Raw genomic sequence first — 23,782 nt, forward strand, 5'->3', positions numbered from 1 at the left:
GTTCAAAATTAAAAAAGTAGAAACTGTAAGAGGTTATTATTTACCTCAAAGAGACTGAGAGTTCACCTCTTATAGTAGGGCTTTTCAGAATGTGCAAAGTATGTCACTGAAAGCAGAGAAGTGTTAATGAGCTGTTTACCAAACTTTTCCCAGATCTCAAGGTCTGTTCTTACCCAACAGACACGAATATCCTGGGCGTGGCATTTTTCAGGGACTTCCACATGAAGTTCTTAAACTGCCCTGAACCAATCACGGTCTTCCTGGGATGTTGGCCCGCCTACACTGGATTACTTTGGATTATCCATGGATTACCAAGTAGGTTTTTTTAACAATGGCATAGAGGAGGAGTGTAACTGGTATTTCAAAAGAGTGTCACCTGTGTACTCTAATAGATCTCCAGCATACATCACAGGAAATTAGCTATGACGGAGCTGCATTGTGACTGTTTCAATGTTTTGAGAATTTTGAAGTATTTGCTTAACGAAGCACAGTTTATTGGGGCAATATTGATGTTGAAAACAGAAGATCAAAATAGAAGGGGATAGCTCTAGCTAAGGAATTCTCCTGTTTCCTCGTGTGTTCAGTGCATCTTTATTGTTCTCTTTAGCAACTTTGAAATGCAGTTTGAAGAAATTTCTGTTCAGCAGTAAATTAATAATGACAAATAATTTAATCATGGATATGTTGTCTTCCTTAAATCAAAACCAAAATGAAATGTCCTTATCTTTAATTTCCTGATTTCCCTTCGTTTGACATAAAGGATATTGTGATCAGAAGGCCTCACCTTTTAAAAATAGCCCCGCTCTTCGAGGCTTATTACCTTTGCTAGAAGCGCTGACTTTTACCTCGCTTAAAACCGCTTCTGCTAACCCAGGATGAAGAGGAAAAAGAAAAAAAATAAATTCCTTGGCCCCTTTGCTTGGCGGGTGACCCAACTCCCGTGGGAGCGCGGCGGGCAGAGGCGGGGCGCCGCCTGCCCCGCCTACGCGGGGCGGATCCCGCTGCCGCCGCCCGCCGCAGTCGGTGCCGCGCGGGGCTGTGCACGGGCCGCCTGTCCCTGTCCCCATCCCGCTCCTTCCCGTGCCCCTTCCGAGCGTCCGCGGGCCGGCGCGCAGCGCAGCGCAGCTCCGGGTGAGCGCCGGCGAAGTGCGCGGGCGGGGGTTGGGCTGCGGCGGTGCGGGGACTCCCATCCGCAAATTCCCGCCTCCATGGGCGGTACCGGCTGCCGAGGGGCGACCGCTGCCCCGAGCCCCCGGTCGGTGCTTCCGCAGCTCCCCGCTCTTGGGGCTGGACCCGCTCCCCTTTCGGAGGTGGAAAAAGTTTGTGCGGCGTGGAGCGGAGCGCGGCGGAGCGGTGCGAACTTGGGCTGAGTTAGGCGAGGCTCTGCGGCATCTCCGTGGGGGGACGGGGAAGAAGGCGGGGCGGCGGGGGGCTGCGCTGCGCTCCGTCAGGGTCTGGGGTCCGCCGTGTCGGGAGCGGCCTGGCTGAGCTCTGCCGTGCGAGTGCCCGGGTAGGGGACAGATCGAGCGCTTCTCCTGTATCCCGTTCGCGTAATGGTCAAAGGAGCGCGGACACCGGCCCGTCGCCGCCGGCTGTGCACGGCAGCGGTGGTGGTGCCGTTCCGGTATCTTTCCTGCTAAATGTTTTTGTGGCAGTCCGTCGAGTGTTAACTCTGGGGTGGAAAATAAATGTCTCTGCTGTGCTACTGCATCTCGCGGACGATGTCTCTATGACATCTTAGTGTGGAAACTGTTTGAAAAAATCAGGAGAAACTGAGAATGACTTACTAACTTCTAGGGAAATAACTGCATATAATAGCTGTAATCCTGTATTTGAGAATACAAAGTCAGTTATTCTGCTGATTGATAGAATGTTCAGAATTCAGCTACTGCTACAAATGACTTGAATAAGAGATGTAACAAAGTAATTTTGGGCAGTAATTGTAAAGACTAACATTCAGTTTTATTGAGAAAGTATCTTATATTTTGTTTAATATAAAAAACAACTAACTGTGAAAGACATATATGTAGCTAACTTCTACATTACAAATGTTCTTCAAATTCCTTAACCAAAACACCTATTATTATGTAGAGATTTTTTTTCTTGTGTTAGAAGTGCTGTTAGTCAAGAACACTCATCTCTGGCATACATGAATAGTCATTCTTGCATAATTTCTTACCATTTCATTTGTTTCAGGATCAACTCTTGTGTAAATTTAAACTATTTTCTTAAGTATTAGTAAGAGGAGCACTTTTAATAGGTATTCTTGGTAACATCCTACATTTATTTCTGAATGCATGACATAAATCAAAAGAAAATGAGAAAGACTGGAAATTTTGTCTTGACTTATCCAAGACACTGTCCTAGCTCTGATCAGAAGGAAACCAAGTTCTTTCTGTAAAGCTGAGTCGATTTTACAGAGGAGCTAAAGAAACTCCAATTTCAATCCTGTTCCAGCATCAGAGTGTTCTACTTACACACCAATGATTGTTCTGTGCACATGTAACATTTCAATTAATGCTGCCTCAGCTATCTAAAGGTCTGATGAGATGCTTGTTAGCACTTTGATTGCCTTTCCTGGCACTATTGTTCCTGCATTTGGGATTTGGACATTACATGTTCATAGTGGAAAGTAATTACAGCAGGTAATAATCTTTGGTGTATCCATTAAAATAATAGTTTCTTCATTTTTGTACAACATCTGGGGATGGTTTTTACCTTTCACTAGGATTTTTTTTGTCAGCAACTGAGGAGAGCAGAGAGGCATATGAGAGGCATAAAATGAGTATTGGTAAATTGTTATCCACAGGGTTACTGCTTAAACAAACATATAATTGCTGTGTCTGGTGGGATGTGACAGAGGTTTATCTTATATATTCTGCTTCAAATTTTAAATGTAACCCAGTCTGTAAAATGCTTTCATAAGTTTCTAATCACTTCCTGTTTCACTAATATCAATGTTTGTCCTTTTAAGACAAATGAAGAAAATACGTCCTGTGCAGAGTAAAAGAACTTGATACTGGGAAGAATCTTACAGCACTTCTAACTTCAAAGCTGGAGAAAAGTATGAAGGAACAGTCCATCTGACTCCCTCAGCATCTCACACAGACCACAAAATGGCTCTTCAGAAAAAAACTGTTGTTGGTGTCTTGGAGGAGTGGTGTTTGGCGGAACCACTGTTCGGGTGCAGGTGGCACCAAAATGTCAGGAAAAAACTGAGACTGATACGAATTGTAGGGCTCCTTGTCAGTGTAGTGGCCATTAGTACTTTCTCACTTTCAATGAGTGCCTTTTTCAAGATGGAACCACATAGCATGGCACTGGTCAGCAGCCTAGATAGCCAAAAGCTGGTGCATGGGCACCAAAGAACTCTCTTGGATTTCACAGAACAGAATGAAAACGGCACTCCAGATCCACATGCTTCTATGAAATATGAAGCTGGACACGACAATGAAACAGATGATCATGCAAAGGGAGAGTACCCCGAGGACCTTTTCTCTCTTGAGGAGAGAAGACAGGGAGCAGTGATACTCCATATAATTGGAATGATTTACATGTTTATAGCCTTAGCCATAGTCTGTGATGAGTTCTTTGTTCCTTCCTTGACTGTCATCACTGAAAAACTGGCCATTTCTGATGACGTGGCAGGTGCAACCTTCATGGCTGCTGGTGGGTCAGCCCCAGAACTCTTCACTTCTTTGATAGGAGTGTTTATATCCCACAGCAACGTTGGCATTGGTACCATAGTGGGATCTGCCGTGTTCAATATCCTATTTGTTATTGGAATGTGTGCTTTATTTTCTAAAGAGATCTTGAACCTTACTTGGTGGCCACTCTTTCGAGATATGTCCTTTTACATCATTGACTTGATCTTGCTAATCATCTTTTTTCTGGATAACTTCATAATGTGGTGGGAAAGCATAACACTCCTGACAGCATATTTTTTCTATGTGACATTTATGAAGTTCAATGTCCAAGTAGAAGAATTGGTGAAGAAATTTTTAAACAGGAACAAGGTTGAGAAGGTAACAACAGATGCTGAAGGAAAGGTTGGTCAATTTTTAGTTGCATTATATGTACTATTGTCCTTATAAGTGCTAAGTCCTTCTATAGCATAAGGGTTCTAATACAGTACAGTAGTCAATATAGAAAAGTTTTGCACAAATGTCTTTTTGTTTAATCAAACTGATATTATTGAAACTAAAAAAACAAGTAGCCTTTCAGTAAATAGCTTTTAACTCCAGAATTATCCTGATCGCATAGAAAGCAAGAAATAAAATGCCAGCAAAAGAACATGAACCTTTACTCAGCATTTGGCACATTGATGAGGTCTGAGCTATTTTTTCTCTAAGCTTTTGGATTAAACAGTGACAATATCTGGGGAGGATCTTGTGACAAAATTTGGCTTTCTAAAGACTTTCAATGCACTTTCTTCTTCAGAGAAGACGCAAATAATTCAGAATAGTATACAAAAGTATTTTTATACGTGATTTCATCTACCAATGCTGATAATACAGCATTAACTTCCTGTTGTAATTAGTGGCAATTACATGAAAAAAACTCGTGAAAAGAGTGACCACAATGGCAAAAGTCATAGGTTCTCTGTTTAAGGAGGATGGTTTCCCATATGCTATTTGCAACTGTGCAAACTAATTTTTGTCCACAAGTAGATAATGAAATTTATGCACAGAGGGCTTGTTGAGTCTTCAGCAATTACAATAATCTTTTAAACAGCCTTCTTCTTAAAGCAAGCAATATTTAAGGACCTATGAAGCTGAGCTGGTTAATACTTATGCATGTAGGAATATGTTGGTTGGAATGTCTGTTTTTCTATAACTTTGTGTATATTCATCAGATAAGGTTTTATTATGCAGTAATTATTCAAATTATCAGGGACCTAGCTGCTCACTGTTCTGTTTCTTTTGTTTAGCAGTCATATATTAAGTGGTTCAGAAGAGGCACAATCCACCAATATAAGTGCACAGGCACATAAAGTGCACAGGCACAGGAGGAGAGAGACATGCCAGAGCTGGATATTTTAAAAGTTGCAACAGACACATTCAGTTTTAGGGCAAGCCACAAATCACCAAAATTAAAACCCGAAAAAGTCTTGTTTTTTTCCTTGTATTCTCTAACCAGGTTTAACAGCTGTACACTTACTTGTAACTTTATCTTTTCCTTTTTGTTTTTTTCACAAAATCAGCACGTTCATCTTCATCTTTCTCAAAATGCATTATTGGGATTTTATAAGTAAATGAAAAGAAGGGTCAACACCAACAAAATACTTACGCTAATTAGCAAGGGGCTTCTTTAACTACATTAGTTGGTTTCTAAATAATCTCAGAGTTCATAATGCACTGTAAGTCCTTTGACAGTGCTAAAAATGTGTGATGATAGAAAGACTATGGTATACGAAGCAAACTTCATCTGTCCAAAACTGGACAGAAAATATAAATCTGTAATGGGTCTGAAGCATTATCAATATGAAAAGCAGCTGCCTTGTGTTGTCCAGGCTACAGGGTAAGGGAGAGTAGCTGTATATCAAACGGTTTAATTATTTTCGGCTGAACAGAAGAAAAAATAATTTGTGAGCCATATTGAACATTATTTATATTTGAAGTACTCTAGATGGACTTGATTTTAAAAGGATACCTTTAGAACCACTCATTTGTTGTTTAACATTTGTTTATAATACAGGTACAGGTACACAGATTTCAGATGGGGTGAAAAAAATCAAAAATTGGCTACTTTTCCTAAAACCACAAGCTTTGCATGATGTGTTTCATGAAAATATTTTTCCTGAATTAAATTTAATTAAAATGATAAAATAATGTATTCATAAATCATTGAGGGGTGAAGAAAGATGAAAGATGTTCTAATTTTGTTGCAATTTAGCAAATACGCATTTTCTGCTTCCTGGGAAAAATAGCTTCTCAAGGTGTCAGACCATGTTTTTACTCTGTGACCCATGCTGTTATGACATATTTTTGAATATTCCACTTGCACTTTGAAATGATAAGTCATTATGAATTATTTCATTCTTCAGTTGAACAGCATTAAGCAGGATGAATGAAATTATTTTCTTATAGCAAGGATGCCACAGATTGTTTGTTGGATAAAAATCTCAGTTAAGTTCTCTTAGTTTATTTGCTATTATTAGATTGCTTTTTAAATTAAAAAATAGCAAAAAAAATAAAACCCCAAAAGAACCAACCAAACAAACAAACAAAAAAACCCCCAAAACTATTATATGTAATCCTAAGCCTGATAGAGATGCTTAGTACTTTCACCTTGAAGTTATTGTCTAAAGCAAAGAATAGAGCTTTTATAGTCTGAGGTCTGATGCCTTGTAGTGAATGCAATGCACATGGATGTTTCTTTCCTAAACACTGAGGTTTATAATTATCACAGAAGTGATCTTGGCTTTTGGTGGCAAAAAAGATTTAATTACTACAGTATTAACTGTTAGCCTAGATTGCTTCCACTCATCAACAGTGTATATGTACAATTGTATGTATTGAATTAGTATACTGAACACAGAATTTGCAATCTCAGTTGTTTCTGATGGAAACTTTTTCACTCTCTTTTCCCCCATTGAGCCAGAGAATTGCTAGGCAGCTATCTGGAACTGGGTGTGTTGAAGTCTCTTGAAATATTTTAATTTCAGGAGAGTAGAGAAAATTCTCTTTCCTCTAACCAAAATTCCCTTTACCTATCTGTTGTTGATTCTGCTGCTGCCAAACTGGCAAGTATTCTGCTAAAAAATACGTGTGTCGTATTTACCTTTAAGGCTGTTGTAATCTGAAAGCAGCTCAACAAATTTGAGAAGTCTAAATAAGGCATCATAAAGCTGGATAGTGAAGGGTTAGGTGGCTTATTAGCAAACAAGTACCAAAGAGTAAAAAACTGATCAGATGAGAAACTTCTTGAAATACTAAAATGTATTTTAATGTTAATTTCAGTGCTTTTATTCTCCGTTGTCTTTGAGGTTGAAGAAAGATTTACTTTTTTTTTTTGTTTTTTGTACTTTTGTCTCAAGGAGAGTATTTCCCATGAGGAAAGGCTTTAGATATGAACTGATTTTTTTGTCTAGCTTTCATTTGCTATAGGTGTATTCATCAGGTTGCTGGAATGCATGTGTATCTCTGTAGATGCCTTTTAGATTCCTATCCCCATTCTTAAAAATTAAAGCATATCTTTTTGTACTAGAAGACTGTGACAATTTGAACTTCTGATCTTATTTTCTTTAGTGTGTTGGTTGCTTGAACAAATGTAAATGCAGACAGAGTACTCTATATGAATTTCACTGTGCTCATTATTTTCCTTCACATGCTTTCAACCATATTTAGTCTGGATTATTAAAGTGTCAGGTTGAGAAAATCTGGTAGCTTTAATTTTCAGAACAATTTTGTGGCACTGGTGAGAACAGACTACAAATCTTTTTGCATTTAGAGTTCATAGAGTTCATTGGCAAGGCTCTGTTTGAATTGTGGATAGTTCTGTGCCTCATGCCGCCCCCTAGGAAGCCTGATGACAGTCTGATACTGATGAACTCCAGAGATTACTGTGAAAAGGATGAAAAAAAGGAGGATAGATGAAAAAGCAAGACAGCATGAAAAGACAAGATAAAAACCAGATGGCTAAGTTCTACAGTGTAGGATGGTATATGGAATATGCAGATCAAGATGGGTCCCTAACAAGTCGCACTGAATGAGCCCTGCAGTAGTAAGTGCCATCCCACCGCTGGATATACCCAGAAGTCCCTTCCAGCTTAATTTATTCTGTGGTATGATTTTTAGGTTTTACATAGCTATCCTGCAAAGAACAGATAGGTAAGGACTGAGGTGGAGACTTTGGTATTAATCTGGTATCTTCCTCAGCTGAACAAAGATATTTAAAAACATAAGCCTCAAATTGATTATAATAGACAGGAAGAGGAAAACAGAAGAAGCTGATGGACAAATGTCTTTAAAAAAAGACTTTTTTAAACTTTCTGCTAAGATTTCAGTCTATTCTTCATCATCTGTGTTGGTGAAGATATGTTGAACGTATTAAGTCACATTAAAACATCATCTGGAACTACATTTCAGTTTTAAGTACTTTTTTCATTGCAGAAACGCTTGAATCTGATTGTTCAGTAAATAATTCAAAACAGTTCAGTTTGGCAACTAGGAGAACAGAATGTGGGTGGTGCAGGGATATTGTGCAATGACATCTGTTTCACTGACAGTACCATTTTAGATAAATAGCTTATGGTATATACAAGACAGTTACAATTTTTCTACTTACAGAGAAGTGCATTTGGAAAATGAGCTATTTTTACCAACACAGTGTAACTATTATTTTATTGCCAATTTTGTTGTCTTAAGAAACTTGAATAGTGTGATATTTTAAGATCCACATTGATCTCAAGTGTTGCCACGGTGTACTTAATGGCAATATTTACATTCTAAAGTAACAGTATTTTAGGTACTTCGCTGCTTGGTGGTTGTATTAGCACTTCACATGCACATTCACTGTTATAATGTCTGATCTAATATATATTCAAGGTAAAACACAAATTACCTGCATGCATTCAAGAAAAACCGAAACTTCCTTTTTCAGGACTTCTTCATTTTGAATCCACAGACCCAGTAACTGTAACTCTATCCATAGAATAGCCTTCCTTGTATCACTACCAAGAAAAGATTTTTTTTTTTTACATTTTCACAGTTCATAGTGTTTCACTGTTCTTAGGAAGATTTGACTTTTATTCTAGAGACATTTCTTAGTTGGTCTACTTGTGCAAGTATCTGTGTGAATACAGAGCTATGAGTATCTGGATCTTGCAAGATAGCTGCATTGTTTTAAGGACATGTTTGAAACATAAGCCTCAGCACTGACATTGAACCATCTCTTGTTTAGATAAATGTCTGGTTTTGTGTCATATTTTATCTGCTTTTATTCTCTCAGATAATTTTCAATCTACTTCTGTTTTAATTTAATATTACTCCAGTAGCAGTAACTATGAGTTAATTTGCCTTAAGTTTTTAGCATTGTTGTTTCAATTTAGGACTATTAACTGACATAACCACAGGCTGATACTTTATATATGGAACCATTAGTACAGTGAAATGGATACTATTCTCAGCTTCTTTTAGCACTTCTCAGTAATTTATTGACCACAAAGCAATAATTATAGTTTTCAGCACTGCAATCTCTTGTTTTTTTATGTATGTACTTTGGTAACAAACAAAAAGTGACAGCATGCAAATGTAGTGTAGATTAAATGCTCTTAACATATTGCCATCCACTGAGATGCCACCCTTGTTAAGTATGATGGGAAAAGGAAGTCTAGAACTGTGCCACCGTTAATTACTAGCAAGGGGACAAAATATCCATCAATATATTTAAAAATATAAAGCCTATGTAATTAAAAAGAAATCAAATGATACATCCTAGAGGCTGTGCAAAACCAGCTGTGTTGGCAATTGTTCACCATGCTGTGAGAACTCCAGACATGGTTAAATTTGTTGTACAGAAGCTGTACAAAGAGAGGAAATCAGGGGACTTTATAAATGTTTTTCCCTTTATGTAAAAATATAAAGACTTCCTTTTTTCTCCCAGACATGTACTAAGTTTTGCCTAACTTGCAGTGACTAGTGTGATGTTAATAACTCTGTAGAATAAATGGTATTTCCTTCACCTTAACCTAAAGCAGCCATGTTCTGTTGTTTTTCAGCCAGCTTTTACTTAAACATCACTTTTTATTATTTAACTTAATGGCTGCTTCCATTAATCTTTGCAGCTGTATGTTTGCTATTGGCACAACCAGATAGTCAAATGCTTTCTTGGCACTGACAAGTTTTTTAGAACCTACAATGACAAGATAGACTAAATACTGGGTAATTATAATTGATTTATCATGCACACATATGCATCATGAGATGTAGGTGGCTTAGAAAAAGAAAGGTGACTGCTTTTGTGGGTTTTTTTGGGTGGTTTTTTTTTTTTTTGTTTTTTTGTTTTTGTGGGGTTTTTTTGTTTTGTTTTGTTTTTTGGGTTTTTTTGTTTGTTTGTTTTTGTTTGTTTTGTTTTGTTTTGTTTGTTTTTTTAATTCAAAACTGCTCATTAAGTACTCCTGAAAATCACTATCTTCTTTTATCAGTGGAAACCAAATACCTTAATAATACTTAGCTGTGCATTTCAAAATGCTGGAAATTTGATCTCTCAAGTAGAATGCCTTATACAATGCTCCTGACACTTTATTGTTCTGAGACAGGCACATATTTTTAAACTATTTTTAATTTTCCTACCAAAATAATGAGATGATAACCTGGTCTCTCCTAGATTAGGTGCTTGGATAGCTGTATGAAATTACAGTTTCCTTCCTCAGTGGAAAGAAATTTGTCATGGGAAAAAGATAAATGTGATTCATAGTACCTGATAAGAAGAATATGATTTGTCATGTATACAACTTTATGTACAGTTAGCATAACATCAGTCTTTTCCACTTCACCCAAGCTGTCATTGAGTTGCTGATTATTTATTAAACATAGATGTCCAAGAGGTGATTTAAAGTAGCTTATTTCTCTATATGGTCTTGCAATAGATCTTCACAGGTGTTATCAGTGAAATATCTGGTAGAAGGCAGCATCTTTTTGTATTACAGGACCTAAGTCAAAACAGTACTGTTGATGCTCTATTTTGCTTTTGGGGAAAATAGTCAGATCAGATGTTTTGGATTAAGTTTGGTCTTGTTGCAAATTTGTGTATTTGAAATTCTTGCAATTGTATTGTTAAGTGCAGGTCAGTATCAGAGGCAAACTGAAAATCTTAAGTTAGAGCAGCCTTAGGGCATACTTTTGGCAAACAAATTGCATCTGACAGAATATATATTGTAATACATTACCAGGTTTTGTTATTTTGCAGGCAGTACCTGTATCTTTGAGGAAATTAGTTATTTGCTCTCATTGGTGGTTTGTTCATTTACTTGTGTTCTGATCTGAAAAAAGGAAATGAAAAAAAATGCTGTGTTGGAAAAACAGACACTGCCTTGCTGGTAACAGAAGTGGGCCTCAGGGCTGGGGAGAGCAATGAGAATTCAGTGTATTGATCATGTATTTGTTTCTACAGCAGGTGGAGGGTTCAGAGCTCACATTGTCTCCAAAGCAGTTTTATCTAGTGGTATAGCTACTGCCCTGCCCTAACCACTCACTCTGGGTAATTTTACTGTCCCTGTCAGGTACAATTTCATCAGGGCAGCTCAAAGAACAATTACTGCAAAGTTACTGTGGTTTGCACTATTCCGTAACCATTCCATTGTCGTCCATATTGTGATTTACATGAACAGCCATAAATAGCTGTGATCTTGGATGACTTCCTTTAAGGTGAGTGTGCGAAAACAGGTTTAAAGGTCTGTCTGTGCAATGATATTAAAACTGCTATGAAGTCCTACTCTTAAGGAATAACAGATTGGTGTAAAATATTTTCCTGTGTGAGGAAAAATAAAGGTAGCAGGGAATTTGTACTACAAACTATGCTGACAAATCAACAAAAAATTTTCCTCAGAAATTAATCCTGCTTTATCACCTCTTAACTGCTTAATGCTGCGAGTCTAGTCTGAAGTCAGCAGTAATACCAGTGACATTTATTGCATAACCAGCTAATGTAAACTCTTCACCCTCTCACATTGCTGTAAAACAGCTCTAGCTGATATAGATCACTGAGGAAAAGGCACGTCTGTGGTCACAGCCTGCATTTGGTGACCTTCAGGGCATCATTTGAGCCCTGTCTAGTTATGTAGACTTTTGCCCAAGGGAGAAGTTTGAAGTTTGCAGGGTTTGTAACATTAGAGGATGAGCATCTCTTTTGGGATTAATTAGAGGTTCATTTTGTTGTTGTTGTTTTTGTTTTGTTTTTTTTTTTTAATTTGTGCTGCAAGCTTTTATCAAATTACTAATTAAAGTCCTTCTATTGCTACCAGGCACAATCACAAAGTTATTATTTAACTAAAATTTATGACAACCAAATGTTGGAGTGGAAAGCCCCCAGATTTTAGAACTCCAACAATTTCTTTGTCCAGGAGTTGTTTGAAATAATTCTTATTATTAGTTACTTATGGATTTTTAAAGTCAACTGAAATAATTTGAAAGCCTCATGCTGTCTTACAGCTACTTTTGTTGCCATATATTTTTATTTAAATATTCCTGGTTTTCTGCTTTATTTGTAATATTAATTATATTTATTTAATACAGTTTCTTTTCATTTAGAATGTTTCTGGGTAGAAGCATTTTCTGTTTGTCATGGCTGGATTTTTAAATGCTGCAGTGATATAAATATTATTAAATACTCTGCAAAGTCTGAGTTAAGAAGTGGTTAGTGTTTCCTCTCTATATTGCAAATCCTGGAAAGCTGTTAAGTTTTCCAGATCTGAATGAGTTTTTTAGAAGCAGATACAGCAATGCTAGTTTCTATCCAGAAGTCATAGGCAGAATACCTGAGTCTCCTCTCAAAACTCTTGGCAAAATTCCTTTGAAATTTAGTCAGAGAATGATCCTGGGACTACACTGAAGAGGAATATCACTGTTGGTTTTTTGTGTGTTCCTTTTCTGAAATAAAATCACTACTTGCTTCTGCTCCGAACCCTACTCTGGACATTATAATGACGTGATTTTGTAACCTTTTGATTGTCTCATTGTCAGGCTGTACTGGAGCTGTTTCCTGTTTGTATGTGTGTGTGGGCACACCTACATGTACGCGTACAGGTGTGCACACACTGTCAGTCTAAGAGGTGCCATGTGTGCCACACAGGAGGTAAATCAGAAATGGCACACTTCTCTAGGATAGTAATTTGTGTGCTTCCTATACCATTTCACCTGTCTTCTGCCTAGTAACCCTTTTCCATAAGACTCATTCAAATATTTAAATGTGCTGTGAGCAGCACATTCCTCACAGGATTTTTCTAGATTAGTTATTCAGAGAAAAATGTCTGTGTTTTCTTCTTAAATATGGACTCCTTCCAAGCAACAAACAACAATCCTGCCTGAGGCCGAGGACACAATGTACTGGACTATGGACATATTTTACTGTACCTAATGTATTACATTAATGAGTCTTTATCCTGTACCTATACAGAGAGAGAAACAGTAAGTCTACATCACTGTACTGGGATGATTTCTTGCTTTACAGTGAGGTAATGATTTTATTCTATCATGGGAATGGCCTATGGTGCTATTCTTTGCTACATGACATTTCATGTGGAGAAAAGGCATTTCTTATTGAGGTGAAAAGCCAACAGCTGTAATTACAGTAACTAAAATTTGTTACATAAGTAAGGAACTGTGCAGAAAGTTGGGGTGAGAATTTATTACTTTCTTCATTTAAAGTTACCTGTAAAGTGTAAGTCCTTTCAAGCAAAGTAATAGAAATGTTTCTGCACCCATTCCTTAATTATTTCTTACAATATATTTGCAAATATATTAGTAATTACTTACAAATATAAATCTTAAAAATCAGTATTTTCAAATAGATTAGTATTGCAATTACTTACTGAATTATTTGGATAACTTCCTGTGTCAATTTTGTACTTGCAAGAAACACCATAAGTGTTTCCATACAATACAGTGTTTATATATTTAGCATATATATTTTTATATTAAAAAAAAACAAAAACAAACCCAAAACAAAATATGCAGCCTCTTATTTTTAGGGCTGTGGGAAATAAATGTTGATTTATGATCTCATACATAGACACGTGTGAAGAAATTCAGACTCTCATCTTAAAATAACAGCAATAGGCTTAGTAACAGGCTGGACTGAATTGCAAACTCATGCCTTAGCTTTGGATTTAAGGGTCAAGATGTGGTTCTCTCATTTAATTGTCTTAGAAACCTGTGGTTTCCAAACGTCATAGAACATTGTACAGTGTGCTGTAGGTAAGTTTTATTTCTACTTGAGTGATTGGATTACTGTATGCAAGAAAACAAAAAGGTCAGCGTATTGATGGCAAAATGGTTTTGAGGCAAAGCAAGAACATGGTGGCATCTGAGAAAAAGGTGGTCAGGCTTAATTGAAAGAAACCAGGTAGCATACATGAGGCACTCATTTTGTATCATGCTGGTTTTTTAGCATCTTGGTAAGCATATCCTCTTTGCCAAAGCTTTAAATGTTAGTAGATTTTCTGCTTAAGAATTCTTCCCATCATTAACATTATTGTCCTTCCTTAAAATGTTAGGAAGGATAGTAGTGAAAAAAGTCAAATGAAACTTGAATAAATCCTATATGTGCAGATTTTTGCAATTTCAATAATTATGTTGTTTTCTTCTGTTATGAGGGAAAGGACTAAACACAATGAAAGGTAGCTTTGAAGTTGATGACAAGTTTTCCTGTTGATTTTGATGAAAGTGAAATCAAGCCCCAAAGGACATTGAGATTTACAATCTGGATGCTTCTCTGATCTCTATGTGCCATGTATGATTCCAAGCCTCTGAGCTGCTTTCCTTCCATGTTATATCCCCCCTAGCAAACAAAGAAAGCAATTTCTTTTGCACTTGTAGCAAGCAAAACAGGCTTTATCAGCTTTCTTTGCCCTTGGACTCAAACTGGAAAAGGGCACTCAGTGTTTCACAGCATGATCTGTCCTGTCATGTGGATTATTGATAAATATCAAGGCAATTATTATGTGGTGGGATCACAATTGTCTTTTCCCAGACCACTGCTAAAAACCACTGCTTGTTTCATCCTTTTTAAGGGGTTTGTCTCTTAAGGGGAAGAGTGGGCATGGGAAAAATTTGTAAATTCCTTTCTGAAAGGTAGGAAAAGCTATTAGCTATTTTGTTAATTAGGCACACATACAGGCACATTTTTGTGAGTGATCAAGTGGAAGAAAACATTTCTCTGTGAATTATGTGCTCTTCATACAGAAAACTACTCTGCAAAAATACAAAGACTAATTTTCAGATTTAGTTGATCTACATTCAAAATTACCAATGAGAAGCTCAAGATGTAGACAATTGCAGGACCCAGCTCTTGGCTGCAGATTCACCTGGCTTAGTTGTGCTGCCTGACCTATGAATACAGTCTCCTCATGTTACTTATGTAATCACTACAGAGAACTGGGCATTTCAGTGATTCATTGAGGTTGGAAAAAGCACTTAAGATTACTGAGTCCAGCTGTTAACATAACATTGTCTGCTCTACCAGTAAACCATGTCCCTAAGCACCACATCTACACTCTTCTCAAATATCTCCAGGGATGATGGAGACTTTCCTGGGCAGTCTGTTCCAATGTCTGACCACCCTTTCAGTGAAGGAATTCTTCTTAGTACCCAGGTGCAAGTTGAGGCCATTGCCTATTGGCCTATCCATTGCTATTTGGGAGAATAAAATGGTCCCCACCTGGCTACACCCTCCTTTCAGGCTCGTAGTGCTAGTGTAGTGAGTGGTAAGGTCATCCCTGATCCTCCCTTTCTCCAGGCTGAACAACCCAGCTCCCCCAGACACTCCTCACGGGATTTGTGCTCCAGACCCTCCCCAGCTCTGTTGCCCTTCTGTGGACACCCTCCAGCACCTCAATGTCTGTCCTGCAGTGAGGGGCACAGAACTGAGCACAGGATTTAAGGTGTGGCCTCAGCAGTGCTGAGTACAGGGGGACAATCCCTGCCCTGGTCCTGCTGGCCACACTATTGCTGGTACAGGCCAGAATGCCAGGGGCCTTCTTGGCCACCTGGGCACTGCTAGCTCATGTTCAACTAGCTGTGGACCAATACTCCAATAGGATCTTTACTGTAATGTTTGATCCTCTCCTGACCTGGAACTTGGCAAAAATCTGGGCTATCACCTGCAGCAATAGATTGGTAAAACCTGAAAAGCTGTCTCCTGTGATTTTATTGCAATACCATGAGTAATTACCACAGTGCTGCCTTTTCTAAAACCTTGAATTACATCAGGTTGTATGAGGGTGATAGCCTGATGTCATTTAGCACAGGGTCACCTTTGAAATAGAGGTTAAAAAAAAAGAAAACCAAAACAAGCTTACATTTAAGTGTTAATCTAGTCTGTGAACATTTAATTTGCTCTGTTTCTATTCAGGTCAGTATGGAGATATTACATAGGGCTCCAAAAGGTACTTGAGGCAAATAAGCTATTGAGTCTTACTGTTATTTATAGAAAAGTTATTGGCACTGCAGCCACAGTTACACTGTTAATGTACATGTTTCATAACAGATTGTTCTGGATTATCATTTTTATAAAATGTGGCATCCTTTTAACTTTCAGAGAATTACAGTATTGGTTAACTACTTAATCCATTATTTAATTAATCAAATTTCTAACCTTCTATGTGGATGACTGAACATTTACAACAAATGAATGAAATTGCATAGAGCTCCTAAAATAGCAAGGAAAGCCTTGTTAGGATCCAGAAACTCCAGCTTCCAATGGAAAAAAGAGTGGTTAATTATAAAAATTCAGATTACATTGTTCTTGCTCCATCTGCTTATAACTGGTTTCGGGTGTTTTTCTTCACAATTAAATGGTAATTATTGTTTTCAAATATTTCACAATTTAGTGAGGGAACAGAGCCTGCTGTAAGGAGGTGTGTACATACAGTCCTTAACAAAAGGAAATCAGTTTGCAGTCATGGATCTTTCAAGCTTGTTTGTTGAATTTCAGCAAGTAATTGATTTCACGATGTCTTGGATCTCCTCACAGTTGTAAAATACTATGCCTGCCTTATTCATTTGTGAAAAAAAAAACCCAAACCCTGAATGTCTTTGGATGTCATCCCATTAAAATAATCAGTGTTACATCATCTATGTGAAATAAGAAGACAGTAGCATTTCACTGATGAAATATAGAGCACCATCTATTTCTTCCTGTTGCAGTGGTTCTGACCATCACTCTATTTTGACATTATGAATGAATCATCAAAGTAATGATTACCCTGTTATATTAGTGAAAGGGTAAAAGAATAAGGCATAAGTGTAGGAGATTTGTATTGAGAAATGGGTATTTTTGAAAGGCAAATTTCCTTTCATTACAATAAGGATTTCATGCCACATTTCATTGTTATGCCACTGATACTGTACCATACAGTACAGTACATACCATACAGTGTCCATTTGTCATGGAAAACCTAAATTTACTGTCTTCCCTTTACTGATCACCCCTTTGAGACATGAGTACCTTCTTTCTAAATGTAGAATATGGGGGGTGGGGAATTGGCCAGTTATAGGCCTCAGTCCCTGCTCCCTGACTTCTTCTAGGGCCAATGCAGGTTGCAATTTGTTCAACAAGTCTCTTAGAGCAAGGAAAGAATAAAGAAAACCATCAGGTTCTGGTCAAGGAGCCATTACTTACCTGATTTCCTAATATGTTGACATTTCTGCTTCAATGTGTCAGCTTTGTCAGGTGCTATCAGGGACTGAGATTGTTGCATCACTGTTTCCCAAAGTATGAGCCAAGAAATGCTTTCTGGCAGCCTGTGAAAGACCACATAGCAAAGTGCATCTTGACATCAAGAGCAAAAGGATCTGTTCTTTCAACTCCAAATGTCAACCAAGGATTGTGCACTGCAGAGAGCTGAACAGCTGCATGGGACTGGCTTTCTGCTCACAGTAGATGGATATCAGCATTATTGAGTTTAATGAGTTTTGGATAGATTCAAAGTGCTAGAAGGACTTTGTGTAATTGAAGCAATTTCTGCGCAGAAATTGCTGACCATTATGATGTTGTTTGGCATCAAACATTGCAGAAAAAGAAAGCATTATTTTCTAACTCATAATGATATCCTGTACCTTTCTTCCCAAGTTTTTCTGAGTGTTGGAGGGGAGCTATATTGCCCAATATTAACCCCTCAAGCAAGGAGAATTTTGATAGAAATACTGTTTTTCCTAGGCTTGAACTATTACTATAGTTTGCAGCGCTCCTGATATAAGAAGCTTATTTAAGTTCATGAAAATATGTGGGATGAATATATATATTTATATAAAATATAAATATAAAGATGAGTGTTGAGAAGAACTGCTAATTTATATGATCAGAAATAACTATGGAATGTATCTGTGTTTCTGAATTTTACTTTTGATAAAATGCAGCACCATTTCCTATGAAAAATGCTGCTGCCTTTTTCAGTTTACTTCCAAAATATGGTGCTGCTATATTGTCTGCTGGGTGAATTTATTCCGTGTAAAATTCATGAAAGTTTATAAAAGAAATACAGGAGAAATGTTTTCTGTCTGATTGAACTATGTGTGGGGACTTCTGGCAGGGCTCTCCCAGGCCTGTGGTGGCTGATTTGTTGCTTTTGGTTAGTTCTACTTGGGTACTGGAAGTGTCCAGGGAAGCATGAACTCTCAAAACTGCAATTTAGGGGAAAACCTTTTGTTCAGATGACCAGTAGTATTAGATACGATATTGAAAAGCTAGGCTCCTTGTCAGCACAAATAGTCGTGCTTCTGGTGTTAGCCAGTGTTTTTCTTCAGCAAGGTTGCTAGCTTCTCCAGTGCAGCATGTATGCCAATAATACACTTGTCATGAAGTAAACTTCTTTCATTAATTCTGCTATCACATTAATCCCGTTCAAGATTATGAAAAGGTGACTGCATTTTTTCAGAAAAAATTCAGTCAACCTTGTGTGGGTCAGGACTTCTTGTAACAGTTGGGCATTTCCATCCAAAGTTCATGGCCTGTTTTTTTCCTGTTTCACCACTTCTGAGTTTGTTGAAGTATAAGATACAGTTAACAAAAAAAAAAAAAAGTGTTATGAATGGGATATGTGAAAGCAAAATAATAATTTACTGAGTCTATTTCTTTATGCTGTGAGTCAGGAAAGAACTGTTGGGCAACTTGTAAAAGCTTTCAACAAAGCTGTATCTGAATGAAGCTAAAAAACATCTACAACCTTGAAGCATTAGCAAGTCTAAATTACTATTCTAAATTATGGTTCTAACAAGCTATAGAACTAATCATGACGCACATATCAGAGGATCACAGATTAGTAGCCATAGAAATGAGCAATGGTTTTCTGTTGTAAAATACACATATCAGGAGTTGTTCAGAACATGCTGTACATGCTGTACGTGCTGTGGCAGTTAGGAGTGTTAAAGGTTAGTATTTCTGCTCATGTTGTTAAAAGATGAGCTGAGGACAATCAAGAGAAGTTCAAATGCCAACTATCATTGTGTGCAGTATTTTTCTGATAGGTGTGCAGATGCATTTTAATTAGGTCCAAGATGCACCTTGGATATGCTGGCTGTGTGTTAGTATAATAGAGAAAAGTAGGTATTACAAGTATGCCTAGGGCTTTTAATCTCTCTGTAATGACAGCAGAGGGTTTCTGCTTACCAAAGAGGAAAAATCAAATGTGTATGCGTTCCTGCTGTGATGTGCTCCCATTACATCCTAGTCCTTGAGCAGAGAAATACATGAATAACAGAACAGTTCGTACCTTTCCTCTTTTTATGTCTGTATTTAAACCTGCAAAAGAACATCTAGTTCTCAGAGAACAGTTCCTCTGGAAGAACTTGTTACAGCTGCAGAGATTAAAAAAGAGATGGTACTCGTCACACTTGCCCCAAGTAGATGTAATGCTACAGTAATAATAACACCAGTTCTTCCACAATTAAAAACTTTCTGTGTGTATTAAGAGACTGAAATCAGGATGACAATGTGTAATAGTGCCATCTGGTGACCTTCTTTCAGATTGTGTAGTGAAAATATGTGACTCAACATAAGATATTCTGCTTAGAAACACAATAAGCCTTTAGATTTAATTTTTTTATTCAAATTCCTTTGAAATTCAGAGTTGTCAAGAAAGAATATTTTATCAGCCCACTAGAGATAAATGAGGGTATGCTGTTTAAGCATGTGTATAAAAAATTGGAGTGTTTGTTTCTCTAATGATACTGATATGGAAAAAATACAATTATTACATATCCTGATAGGCGTATGTGTCTTCTTGCTTCAGCTGAGAACTGTGCTACCCATTCAGTTTGATGAGGAATTCAGATTATTCTTAATGCACTGTTTTTTCAGCAAGTCAAATGACACCTCCTGTACAGGCCAGCCTTGCCATTGCTGATTAGAGCTGATCTGTCATGGCATTTGTCATAGGGCTTAATCTCCTGTGGGAGCAGCAGTTTCTCCACACTGCTGCAAGCCATGGCTCTCAGTCTCTTGCCTGATCCGGAGATAGGGCTGAAGATCCTTTTCAACTTCTCAGCTGCAAAGAGCCGCAAAAAAAAAAATATATAACCCCCTAGCTTTGCAGATGGATCGCCTGGAGATCTCTGTACCCCTGCTGGGCCTACTTAAAGACAAGACAATAAATCTGATAATGCATCAGATAATTGCTCAGCAGCAGTTGGACAACCAAAGATCATCTTAAACTTTTCCCATTTTCTCCACCTTCTTGTTTCTGAAGCAGGGGAGAGGTAAAAGAGACACGGATGAGACCTGAAGTAAAAGAAACTATTACATGTACACTGTTATTACTATAAAATATGGTATCACATTTCCTGCTCTGTAATTACAGTAATTTGTAATAGGAAATGCCGTTCACCTGTCTATACAGATAATCAGTTATCCACACTTTAGGCCAGAAAGCACTAAGTCCCATCCCAGATCAGTCATCAGATGTATTGTGTACAGCAAATAAGTTCACGTAAAGGCCCAGATGTATGTGGGATGATTTTCAGTAGGTTACCAATGTTGCAAGTACGAACACAAATGTGCGAATAAATAAGAACTTTTAATAGGCAAGAATATACTCACAAACACTATGATTTTTTTTCAATGGCAGCGGTAAAAAAAAAGTACTGCAAGGTACACACCAGCAAAAGTATTTTGTCCTTCAAGTCCTTAAATTCTGGAAGTCAGACGCCTTTGTTAAATTTTGTGAGCCTGAAAGACAAGATGAATGTAAGTTCTGTATTTAGCTTTCTTTTGTTATTGAATGAGTTTGATTGAATATATTGCCCTTCTGAGTACAGAGACTATAAGCAAGCTTATTGAAATAAACAGCTTTCATTAAAGTATGTCTAATGAGGTTCTCCATTTAGAATCACACCTGGGTTGAGGCTTACCTACCTCTGGAGATTGTCCAGACTCAGCCCACCTCAGGCAGCTCAGCTACTATGGGTCATGTCAGGGCCATACCTGGTTGGACTTAGAAACCTCAAAGGAGAGAGGATCCACACTGCCCTAGGAAATCTGTACCCCTATTTGACCACCCTTGTAGTTCAAAATAATTTTCTTCCAAAGGTGAAAAAAAAATTTCTCGTATTTCAATCCATGCCATTGCTTCCTTTACTTTCCCTGGGCACTGCTGAGTGGGTCTGGCCCCTTTACACCCTTCTGTCAGGTACTTATGCACATGTGAAAGCTGTCCCTGAACCTGCTCTGCTCCTGACAGACCAGGCCCAGCTCACTCAGTGTTTCTTCCTATGGCATGATCTGTTCTGCCTACTACCCTGAACATCTAGAATGGAAGCAGGCAATTACTTTTTCTTTCCTATGGGCAAATTCAAGAGTTCAGCCTCTTTCCAGAGGCTAAAAGCTGTCAGTATTTTAAGGAGTTATTTTAATGTCTGGGTATTAATTTTCTGTGGTTTTTTGATCCCATCATTAATTTCATACAGAATGCACTCACATTTGTTTTATATTTGAAATTAAAAGGAAGCAAGAAAGGAGATTAGGTGAGTTACATACACTGCACCAGTAACTAATTATGTATCAAGCAGAATTCTTGTTGGTAACCTACAAGTCCAAAACCTCTACGTTTTTAGCCAGGGCAACATGTGTTTGCATTTTGTGTATTAAGTGTTAGAGATGCTCTTGTCCCAGATCAATGTTTTAGATGTTGCAGAATAAATTAATTCCAGTGTATTTCAGCTTAAATAACTGTTTGGGAAGGGCTAACTTGCTTTGCACAACATGAGGTTTGAAGGAATGATATGGAGAGTTACTTTAATGTTGATCTGGACTTCTTGCTGCCTATTTGCTATCGTAGCAAAAGCATCAAAAAATGAGTCTATGGAGAGGCGATAAAAGAACTCATTAACTAATGTCCATGAAGAACATGCCATAAGCCAGAGGTGAACGGGTTGTCCTGGTGCAGATGGGATGTGGATGAGTATGGAATGCAGTACTTTTCTTGCAGGGTCAACAAGTAAAAGATGTTTGTTGAAATGCTTAAGATATGCTATTTTTTAATAGCACAAACCTATTCAGGCAGGTCACTTTGGCTGTCTTGCGTGGGACAGCCTCATGGCTTTCTCTTGCTGAAGAAACCTTTAGTAGTGCAGAGATAAGTTGCTGAAAGAGAATCATTAGAGACTGAGATTGAGAGATTGATTTTTGAACAAAAACCAAGGTGCCCTAGAGCACCACTAATGCCAAATTCTAGAACAGCTGGTGTCCATTATAGAAATCCTTTTAAATCTCTGATTTCTGTTGTTCCATGAGCCTGATATGAAATATCCTTGCAATTATGACAAAACAAATTTAACTGAGACTAAACCTACTTTTATTTTTTTTGTGTGGTTATATTTTAAACCAGTCAGCCTAATGGGAGCACTGTGAAATTTTGTCTTTTTTAATTGTAGACGCTTATATGAAATGGCAACAGTTAACATTTTGCGGGCAGAATCATACCTTGGTACTTGGCCAACCATAGCAGAAAACAGATGAAACAATGATGTAACTGTATTCTGTAAGCAAATTTTTTATCCACTCTCAAATCTTATAGAAAAATGTACCAATCTCTGATGAACATTTCTTCAGGCGCAACATAAAGAAGAACTAAATGAGTTGTTTGATTACTTTGTACTGTCATGATGGGTGTCACAGTGGAAACCAAATGCCTTCTCTGTGAGCACTCTGAAATATTCACTAGGACTAACTCAATGGGTCTGTTTTCCATAGAAGTGACGTCTCTTTGAAAACTTGGACTTCCAAGCAGCTCTAAACAGCATTAAAATTCAGAGGTCTGCCCAACCTACCCCCATTTTTTTTTTTGGTGGAAATTACTTGTAACAGAGCTAGTTCCTGAGAAGCTGATATTTTTCTTATTATATGAAAATAAGTTTATTATCACCTCTATTTTATCAACGGTTTCTTCCTCAACATATTTATCCTCTGAGCCTCACAGATTAAAATACCCACCATTATAATTACTTACAGTTACAGCAGCATTTAATTTTGGAAGGCAATAAAAATACATAGAAAGCCACATGTGCTTGTTTTCTTGTACACTAAGATGAGATTTATCTGGCATAAGATTCTTCTAGTATGGATATTATGACCTGACTCTCTTTATAGTCCACAAATAGAAGTAAATGCATCTGCATAACATATCTAAGACAAAAATTCCTGTGTTGCAACAAGGAAGTGTTTTTTTATTTTGTGGTGTACAAGAAAACTATAAAGGTCCATCAGAGTTATATTACGACATTTAAACTGAGTGACCTGAGCAAAGTTTATCTTTAATTATGTACTGTCTGCAAGGAATGAAATGTCAATCAGTTTCAGGGCTAACGTCAATTTGTTGAATTGCCCTAGTATTAGCTGATTTCCTTCCAGTTACTGGACCATGTCTGACAGTCCCTAAATATGAACATCCTTTGAAAGAGACAAATAATCATGCAGGTTTGTGAGACATGAGGTGAGGTGCAATGGGGTGCTGCACCCCGCCTTTTTAAGGTCCACGTTATTCCCCAGGAAGACTCTTTAGACATGGCTTCAGAAACAGTCCTCAGAGGAGTGATCAAGGTTGCTAATACAGGATTGACCTGTGTCTGGG

At 37.7% G+C, this 23,782-nt stretch overlaps 1 protein-coding gene across 6 annotated transcripts in view; it reads left to right on the forward strand.

The window, feature by feature from the left end:
* The first annotated feature begins 1,041 nt into the window (after positions 1 to 1,041).
* Positions 1,042 to 23,782, forward strand: part of SLC24A2 (solute carrier family 24 member 2) — a 135,861-nt gene continuing 113,120 nt past the window's right edge. For 5 of the 6 annotated variants that reach the window (XM_054004222.1, XM_054004217.1, XM_054004219.1 and 2 more), the window contains exons 1-2: positions 1,042 to 1,131; positions 2,975 to 4,049. In XM_054004222.1, coding sequence (XP_053860197.1) covers positions 3,117 to 4,049 — 933 coding nt within the window. In that variant the 5' untranslated portion in view covers positions 1,042 to 1,131; positions 2,975 to 3,116. Of the gene's footprint in view, positions 1,132 to 1,313; positions 1,354 to 2,974; positions 4,050 to 23,782 lie in introns of those variants that run through there. The other variant, XM_054004218.1, reaches the window with a different exon arrangement.

The sequence above is a fragment of the Vidua macroura genome, chromosome Z, assembly GCF_024509145.1.
Source record: "Vidua macroura isolate BioBank_ID:100142 chromosome Z, ASM2450914v1, whole genome shotgun sequence".
Classification (NCBI taxonomy): Eukaryota; Metazoa; Chordata; class Aves; order Passeriformes; family Viduidae; genus Vidua; species Vidua macroura.